Source organism: Pongo pygmaeus, chromosome 2 (genome assembly GCF_028885625.2).
Source record: "Pongo pygmaeus isolate AG05252 chromosome 2, NHGRI_mPonPyg2-v2.0_pri, whole genome shotgun sequence".
Taxonomy (NCBI): Eukaryota; Metazoa; Chordata; class Mammalia; order Primates; family Hominidae; genus Pongo; species Pongo pygmaeus.
In genome coordinates this window covers 179,453,632-179,462,513 of record NC_085930.1, presented here as the reverse complement: position 1 = coordinate 179,462,513, position 8,882 = coordinate 179,453,632, and the positions used below count along the sequence as shown (strand labels likewise).

The 8,882-nt window shown below is 37.8% G+C and overlaps 1 protein-coding gene across 2 annotated transcripts in view; it reads right to left on the bottom strand.

Moving 5' to 3' along the window:
* Positions 1-974: 974 nt before the first annotated feature.
* The window catches only part of PRKCI (protein kinase C iota), an 83,549-nt gene continuing 75,641 nt past the window's right edge, over positions 975-8,882 (bottom strand). For both annotated transcript variants that reach the window (XM_063662417.1, XM_054482052.2), the window contains exons 17-18: positions 7,887-8,002; positions 975-3,940 (exon numbers count right to left, since the gene is read on the bottom strand). In XM_063662417.1, coding sequence (XP_063518487.1) covers positions 3,853-3,940; positions 7,887-8,002 — 204 coding nt within the window. In that variant the 3' untranslated portion in view covers positions 975-3,852. The remainder of the gene's footprint in view (positions 3,941-7,886; positions 8,003-8,882) is intronic.

Here is an 8,882-nt window from a genome sequence, read left to right as displayed (position 1 = left end):
AACCTCAGGTATCCACCCGCCTCGGCCTCCCAAAGTGCAGGGATTACAGGTGTCAGCCATTGTGTCCAGCCTTGCTTCAGTTTTAAAACCAGTTAAAATGTTCTATGATCAGCTGATGTCTTACTAATTTGTTTTCCAATTAAAAGAGATGAATGGAAAGATGAGTTAAAAATATAGTGGAGATGGTTGGGTGTGGTGGTCGTGTACTACAATCTAAGCGCTCTGGAAGGCCAAATTGGGTGGATCACTTGAGCCCAGGAGTTTGAGACCAGCCTTGGCAACATAGCGAGACCTCATCTCTACCAAAAAAAAAAAAAAAATAGCCATGTGTCTGTGGTGTATGCCTGTAGTCCCAGCTACTCCAAGCTGAAGATCCCATGAGCCTATGAGTTCAAGATTATTAGTGAGCTATGACCATGCCACTGCACTCTAGCCTGGGTGACTGAGACCCTGTTGCTAAAATAAATAAAACAATGGAGAATATTTTAATTAATTTTTAATATCTACATTCATAAATATAACATTAAAAATTTTTTGAGAGACAGGGTCTCACTTTGTTGCCCAGGCTGGAGTGCAGTGGCATGATCATAGTTCACTGCAGCCACAACCTCCTGGGCTCAAGCAATATTCCCACCTCAGCCTCCTGGGACTATAGGCACTTTGCTGGCTAATTTCTTATTTTTCTGTTTGTAGAGATGGGGGTCTCACTATATTGCCCAGGCCAAACTCAAACTCCTTGGGTCAAGTGATCCTCCCACCTCAGTCTCTCAAAGTGCTGTGTGAGCCACTATGTCCAGCTAAATGTAACATTATTAAATGTAAATACTACAGCATCAGTTCTACCAGAATGCTGCTTTAAGTACAGCAAAATTCCAAACTCTAAAATTTTCATTTTTTCTTGAACAAATTTTGATGCATCTTTGTTCTTATACAAATTTCTGACATACTACATATGAAAAATGATCCACTCTCAATGGGTATTATACATTTTATTTAAAGACTTCAAAGTAAAAAAAAAAAAAGTACAGAAATACAGATTACATTATGATGACCACAGTAGTATTCTACATGACAACAATAAAAACAGATTTAAGTAAATGTACCGGCACTGAACAAGCATTTACTTAACATCCAATCCAGGCTGCATATGCACAAAATGATCTGACCACATGCTTATGCAAAATAAAGTTTTTCTTAGAATGCCAAAATTCCAACCATTCTGACTGTCCGCTGCCTATTCCCCTGTTGAGTATTTTGAGCGAACTTCTATAGAATATAAAAACAATTGGCATGGCACTTAAAGACTGCAAAAAACAGAACACAATTAAAAACATTTATAATGCATTTCTGTATAAAATATACACCGTAAATATTATTAGTTAAAAAAAGATTTAAAAACAAAAGACCACCCTGAATAATGGTTAAGACCTCATCATAGAAAAATGCTCATCATTTTGTACATTACTGATAGAAACTACTGAGAGGTTTTTTTGGGGGGCTGGTGGGAAGGTAGATACCTAACTTAAAGATTCATTCAAAATTTGCTTTAAATTGTGGGTAATAACTCACTGCTTACCCCTTCTCAAAATGTTTTATCATGAATACTCTAATATTTAACCATAGGACAAACATAAAGAATAACCTCAAAAAGGTGTTTCTCAAAGTGAGGTCGAAGGCCCCAAAAGAAGTCTAAGGTGGGCCCACTAGTGTGCATTTTAAACCAACTTCCTAGGTGATTATTTCACATTCCAAAATCTGAGAACTAATGCCCTATGGGAAACAGCACCACTTAAAAGCAAGGCCATAAACATATTTCTCACATGAGATACAGAATTCTAAGTTTATGATTTGAAGTGAATACTGCTTTTTGTTTTAAAACAAGTTTCAGGTGTTAAGAGAAACATATTAAATAAACATGTGGATGTAGATAAACATTTTCCTTTGAGGTTTTCATTGCTTTCAGACTCATGTTATTTGAAGGAAAGAGAGTACACAGGCCAGAAACTTTGGAAAAATGACATTTCCAATGAAATGTAGCATCCACCCCTCCAAAAAAAGATAATTTATTAAATGCCTACAAATTTTAAAACATTTGAAATTTAAACTAGATAACTTTCCTAAAATTTTTACTAAGATTAAAAAATTTTAATTTAGATAATCATGGTTACTTTTTAAGTCTCTTTTCATTAAAAAAATATTTAAAATAAACAGCAGAAGGATGCTATATTTGGCACCCCTTTAAATAATAAACTGCTAAACACTAATATTAATAAAAAATAATCCGAGGAACTCTGCCTCTGAAATGTATTCTACTATGTGTTACATGTGTTATCCAGTTAATAAAAACTCACTGAAAGAGCTGATACTGTGATGTGTGTGAGTGTATGTGTGTGTCTGAACATTTATTCATGCCTACTTTATTTTTCTGATTTCACTAAAGACTCTATAAACAGGGTCCAATCATATAGATAATGTGGTTTAGGGGAAGAAATGAGCATAATTAAGATACCCTACTTAAAAAATAAATAATTTTCCTGTATGCTTAATTATAAGGAAAAAATATTATACATTCTGCCTCCACTGAATACATGGAATGCTTTTACAAGTTTGGTAACAATAATGAGTGCCTCATTTGAATCAAGTCACAAAAAGCAACTGTGGGGATTCACTCTCCAATAGGAAATAAAAATATTACCACTGTACTTTTCTGTATCTATTTTAAATTTCTGGTTTTTTCCTTTCTATATACTGAGTAATTTTCCATTCAACTGCATCCTTGGTCTTTTGCAGTATATATATTAACACTGCAGTTAAAATTTCCAATAAAGGGATAGGCTCAGGAGCTATCCCATTAATATACTTAAAAAGAAAAATCACTTGTGCCAGTTTTGCAAAAATAATGATTTGGCATCTGATTCATAATAAAAAGTGTCTGTTTTTTAACTCAAGAAGAACTTCCCAATTTGGTTTTTGGTTTTGTTTTGTTTGAGACCGAGTCTCACTCATTGTTGCCCAGACTGGAGTAATCTTGGCTCACTGCAAACTCCATCTCCTGGGTTGAAGCGATTCTCCTGCTTCAGCCTCCCGAGTAGCTGGGATTACAGGTATGTGCCACCATGCCCAGCTAATCTTTGTATTTTTAGTAGAGACAGGATTTCACCATGTTGGCCAGGCTGATCTCGAACTCCTGACCTCAAGTGATCTGCCCACCTCAACCTCCCAAAGTACTGGGATTACAGGTGTTGAGTCATTGCACCCAGCTGAATTTCCCATTTCTAAGCAAGCAGCATCTTCTATTACCAATTTAATAACTGCTGCCTTAAAAAATCAATAATTTATTTATTCAAGGCAATAGAAGTTACACCTGAATTTTTAAACATAAAGAACTCCAAAACTAATAGGTAATATAAAAAGTTGTTCCATTTTATATTAATCTTTTATTTCAAAATTAAACCCTGAAATGATTTAACACAGAATGACAAAAATTATGGGAGGTTTATGATGTAATCCCACTATGTGCCTTAATGCAACAGATACTTTTTCAATGCAGTGGTTTTTGTTTTTTTTTTTTTAAGCAAAAAAGATAACTTCATTACTAATCTGTAGGCCTTTTAAAAACTGAAAAACCAGTTCAACTAAATTTTGACATGATTGTCTGGAAGCTAGTAGTATTAATTTCTTTTTCATAGTACAACAGATGTAATAATTGATTCATGTAGTCTATGAGAGAAGATATTGGGTGTTTTTTTGTAGGTGGCAAATATAAAATGGTTAATTGTATCCAGGCTGGCAGCAAGTTTATCCATGCATTAAATGGCAACATGAGTAGACTACATGGTTGAAAAATGAGGATCAGACACATTCTTCTGCAGACATCAAAAGAGGATTGATATACTCAAAACCTTCAAATTCAGACTGATCAATCTTCCTCACAATGTCACTGTTGAAAGAAAAATAAATTTATTTTCATCATAATCAAGACTTCTTCAACCTTTAAATGGTAAAATAAGATTAAAAAACAAATAATTAGGCTAATTGTACTGAAAGAAAATCTATAAATTTTTAGATGAATCCCCCAAATTTTCTAGACGAATCAAGAATGGAGTACTGAAAATTAAAAAAAAAACCCGATAATCCCACAAGCAAGTTTAGAGCCAAAAAGGAGTTCAAAACTGAGGACTGCGAATAAAAAAGACACCAGTTGTCACCATTCCAGTTAATCTTAACTTTTGACCAGAACAACATTCTTAGTTACAGGTGAACATCCAGGTTTGAATAGCATTCAATTTAGTAGTCATCTCAACAGCCAGACATTAGATAGTGTAGCCCAGAAGAAGTTAGCCAAAAGGAAAAGGCAATAGAACAAGTACACTGAGAGACCTGGAATGAGGAGAGAACACCGCAGGGAGATCATGGGTCACAGAGAGGGGAGAGCTTGGCATTTTGTTACACTGGGCTTCTACTTTAATATACAGTGAGTAGTGCTATCAAATATTTAATACATAAATGTATACGCCATACTAAGAAGCACAAAGTTACAGAGGATACAGTCCCTTCCTTCAAGGAGGGGAGGTAACTCCTACTGGAAGAGAAAGCAGTACTTGTTAAATTTTATACACAATAAGCTAAGTCCTGTTCTAACCATGGTTCTAAAGAAAGGCGTGACTTCTAGTTGGAGAAATTAAGGAAGGCAGTATTCATTCTTCAAACACTTAATGAATGGAATGATGAAAGACTGCGGTAGGTCTGGGGAAATGCAAGTAATTAGGGTGGAGCACAGGAATGGAAGTGTGTTAGATGATGCTGAAGAAAAATAATGGCTAAATCGAAGAGGCCAGTGATGTTTACACTAAGGAGTTTCACCTTGATCCATCAAAGATCTGGTTGCATCTGAGGTGGCTCTGAAAGATGGGAAGATTTCAATAGGTAAAAATGAAGGCGGGATATACAGGAATGAGCAGGCAGAGGCAGAGACAATAATACTATTAGGGAATGGTGAGTAGCTAAGACTGATCAGAACACCGTTTGTATTATGGTGAGAGGTATCGCTAGAAAGTCAGGCTGGAGCAGATGTGGGGAGGCCTTAAATGCTAGCCAAGAGGATAGATGTTACCTGATAGGCAATGAAGGAGTTACTGAACGTTTCTGATTAAAGGGGTTCAAGAATTAGAGTGGCACTTCACAAGGCATACAGAATAGGTTGCAAAGTGAAGGAGTAAAGATCAATTAGGAGGCTGATACAATACTCTGGGTATGACTTGAATGAGGCCTGAACTAGGGTGTGTCAATGGGAAGAGAAAAGAAGGATCTGATGTAAATGATGAAATAATGAAAACACAGACAAAGACTTGGCAGCTGCAGGTATTATGTAATCTGTTAAGAAAAAGGAGGAGTCCACAATCACTGACATCTGGAATCTGAACGACAGGGACACACTGTGAGCAGAACTAGGTAACTAAAAAAAAGGAACTGATTGAGAACAATAGAAAGGGACCATAAAGGGTCATTACTTTGATTTTAGACTTCATATATTTGAGCTGCTTGGCTGCCAAACTGGGGGCCATGTTAAACAGAAATGCAGCTCAGGAGATCTAACGGCAGGGGATAAGTGCTTCAGAAACCATCATGCATTTATTCTTCACAGCAACCTTATGAGGTAGGCAATTTGAGAACAGGCTCAGAGAAGTTATGCAATGCCTATCCAAGGTTACCCAGTTGGTAAGAGGTGGCATCGGGATTCAAACTCCTATCTTTTGATTAAATCCAGTGTTCCTTCTAATACACAATGCTGTCAGAAATAATGACTTGGTACACATCTTTCTCCTCTAGTAGACAGTATGCTTTTGGGGAGATCAGACTGTCTTGATTGTCTTTGAATGTCTAGTATTTAGCATAACTAACACCTTTTGCTCAATAACCATTTGCCATTTAACAGAGAGCCATTTAATTAGCTGGTATCTATACTACAGAGCTGGCTGAAATCTCCAAGGTACAAACTGCATATAGCAAAAAGAAGGCTGTCATGAACCGAACTATGGAGCATCCTGGTCTCAAGGAGACAGGGAAAACACGAAAGGAAAAGTAGTCACAGAGATGAAACAGAACCAGAATAGGCAGTGCTACCCAAGGCAAAGCCATGAGTACCAAATGCTTTACATTCATCAAGGGAGAGGAGGACTGACCCCAAAATGCTTTACAATTTAGAAATTAAGAAACTGATTCAACCTTCAAAAGCTAGAGGACAGGTTCAGTTGTAAGGGGTTGAAGTGTTGACAGTAAAAAAAAAAAAAAAAAAAAAAAAAATTCAAGACAATCAATGTTGACTAGTCTGAAGAAGTTTGATTAGAGGTGCTGCATATTTATTTTTCTTTGACCATGAACATCTATTAACTTTTTTTTTTTGAGGCTTCAAGATGAAATGAAAATGAGGAAAAATGTGGTTGTTCAAAGAGGGGCTATGAGTTAGGGGGAAAAATCGGAGTATCTGAGCATGCTTACACAGAGGGAAACAAGCTAGAAAAAAATAAATCAAAGAAGGTCCAATAAAAAGATAACTGACAAAATGAAATCTTGGAGAAAACTAAGGAAACAGGTCTAGGAAAATAGGAGGGACACCTCTTGTAAAGGAGAGCCTTCCAAGAGTAGGGAATAAGAAAATGATTAAAAGAGTTAGAAAGCAATTCTGAGATGCAAGGTGGTCTGGGGACAGCTGGAAAGGAGGCAAGGTCACATCAGAGAGGTTATCAGTCCTTGCATCAAATTAAGACAAGGTTAATCCATTAACAGTGATGGAAAAAGGAGTAGAACTGAAGGCTTCTGAAATGAAGAGACTGTTTGGAGCAGGTGCTGGGAGAAATGTGGTAAGAAATAAGATAGAAGTGAAATGACTGCCAAACAATAAGGGCCTCCTTGAGATGAGAGAGAATGAGTCTGCAACAACAGGTAAATAATCAAAATATCTCCCAATTATTCCAAACTATATGTTTAAAAGATGCAGTATAAGCACCAAAAATATACCAGATCACTGATGGCTGGATTTAATAACTCAATGTAATTTCTTAAAAAAAGCAATTTGGCAATACATATCAAGAGCTTTAAAATGTTAATACCCTCTGACCTAATTCTCTTTCTAGGAATCTATCTTAAGGCAATACTCAGGAACTCAAAGACAGTCCTTGTCAAATGGGAAACAGTGCAGCGTGGTAGAAAGAGCACAGGCCTTAGTCAGTCAGATTTGGCTTTGAATCCTGACTCTGCCACCTGATAGCTGTGTAACTTTGCTTAACCTCTCTGAGCCTCGGTTTCCTCATCTGTAAAACGAAGATGACAATAACTAGTTTACAAAGTTGTTGTGAAAATAAGATACTGCACTATAAAGCAAAGGAGAAAATGACAGTTACTATTAAAACTTATAATGGTACAGTGGATACAAATACCAGTAACTGAATGGTTGTATAAATTATAGTATAGGCCAGGCACAGTGGCTCACGCCTGTAATCCCAGCACTTTTAAGAGGCCAAGGTGGGTGGATCACCTGAGGTCCGGAGTTCAAGATCAGCCTGGCCAACATGGCAAACCCTGTCCTTACTAAAAATACAAAAATTAGCCGGGCGTGGCGGCATGCGCCTGTAGTACCAGCTACTCAGGGTGTCTGAGGCAGGAGAATCGCTTGAACCTGGGAGGCAGAAGTTGCAGTGAGCCAAGATTGCACCACTGCACTCCAGCCTGGGCAACAGAGTGAGACTCCATCTCAAAAATAAAATAAAATGAAATAAAATTGAAAATAAAAAAATTATAGTATCATCTGATAATGAAACATTGCATAGTCACTAAAAATGGGATTTCCAAAGAACTTAAAAAAAATTTCAGTGTACAGAATTACTTACTCGTCATCCGGAGTGAGCTGGACAGGTTCATTAGTAAACTGAGAATCAAAGTTGTCCAAACCAAATTCCCCAGAAATATTTGGTTTAAAGGGAGGTACCACCTGTTTTTGCTCCATCTGAAAAGACATATTGGATGACAGTTCAAGTCGGTATTCTTAGAAAAACTCCACCTCTACAGTTCTCCTCTGCACTCATTGTTTACCTTATTAAAGTGAGTCCTGAAGCATGGTTCAATGATACTAGCAATGATGAACATAATTTACAAATATGAGCTGGGCATGGCGGCTCACACCTGTAATCCCAACCGCTTGGTAGGTTGAGATGGGAGGATCACTTGAGGCCAGGAGTTCAAGACCAGCCCGGACAACATAGCAAGACCCCATCTCTATAAAAAAATTACAAATTGGCTGGGTGCAGTGGCTCACGCCTGTAATCCCATCGCTTTGGGAGGCCAAGGTGCGCAGATCACCTGAGGTCAGGGATTCAAGACCAGCCTGGCCAACATAGCTAAACCCTGTCTCTACTAAAAATACCGAAATTAGCCAGGCGTGGTGGCGCACGCCTGTAATTCCAGCTACTCTGGAGGCTGAGACAGGAGAAACCGCTTGAACCCAGGTGGTGAAGGTTGCAGTGAGCTGAGATTGTGCCACTACACTCCAGCCTGGGAGACAGAGCAAGACACCATCTCAAAAAAAAAAAAAAAAAAACAACTGAAAATTAGCTGGGTACCATGGCTTATGCCTGTAGTCCCAGCTACTTGGGAGGTTAACACAGGAGGATCTCTTGAGCCCAGGAGTTCAATCAAGGCTGTCGTGAGCTACACTACAGCCTGGGCAACGGAGTGAGACTGTTTCTCTTAAAAAAATAAAAACAAGTATAAACATTGATATGGGCCTCAATAACATTACAACCTGCTTTATTACATTAATATTCAATTTTTTGGCTGGGCATGGTGGCTCACCCCTGGAATCCCAGCACTTTGGGAGGCTGAGGCGG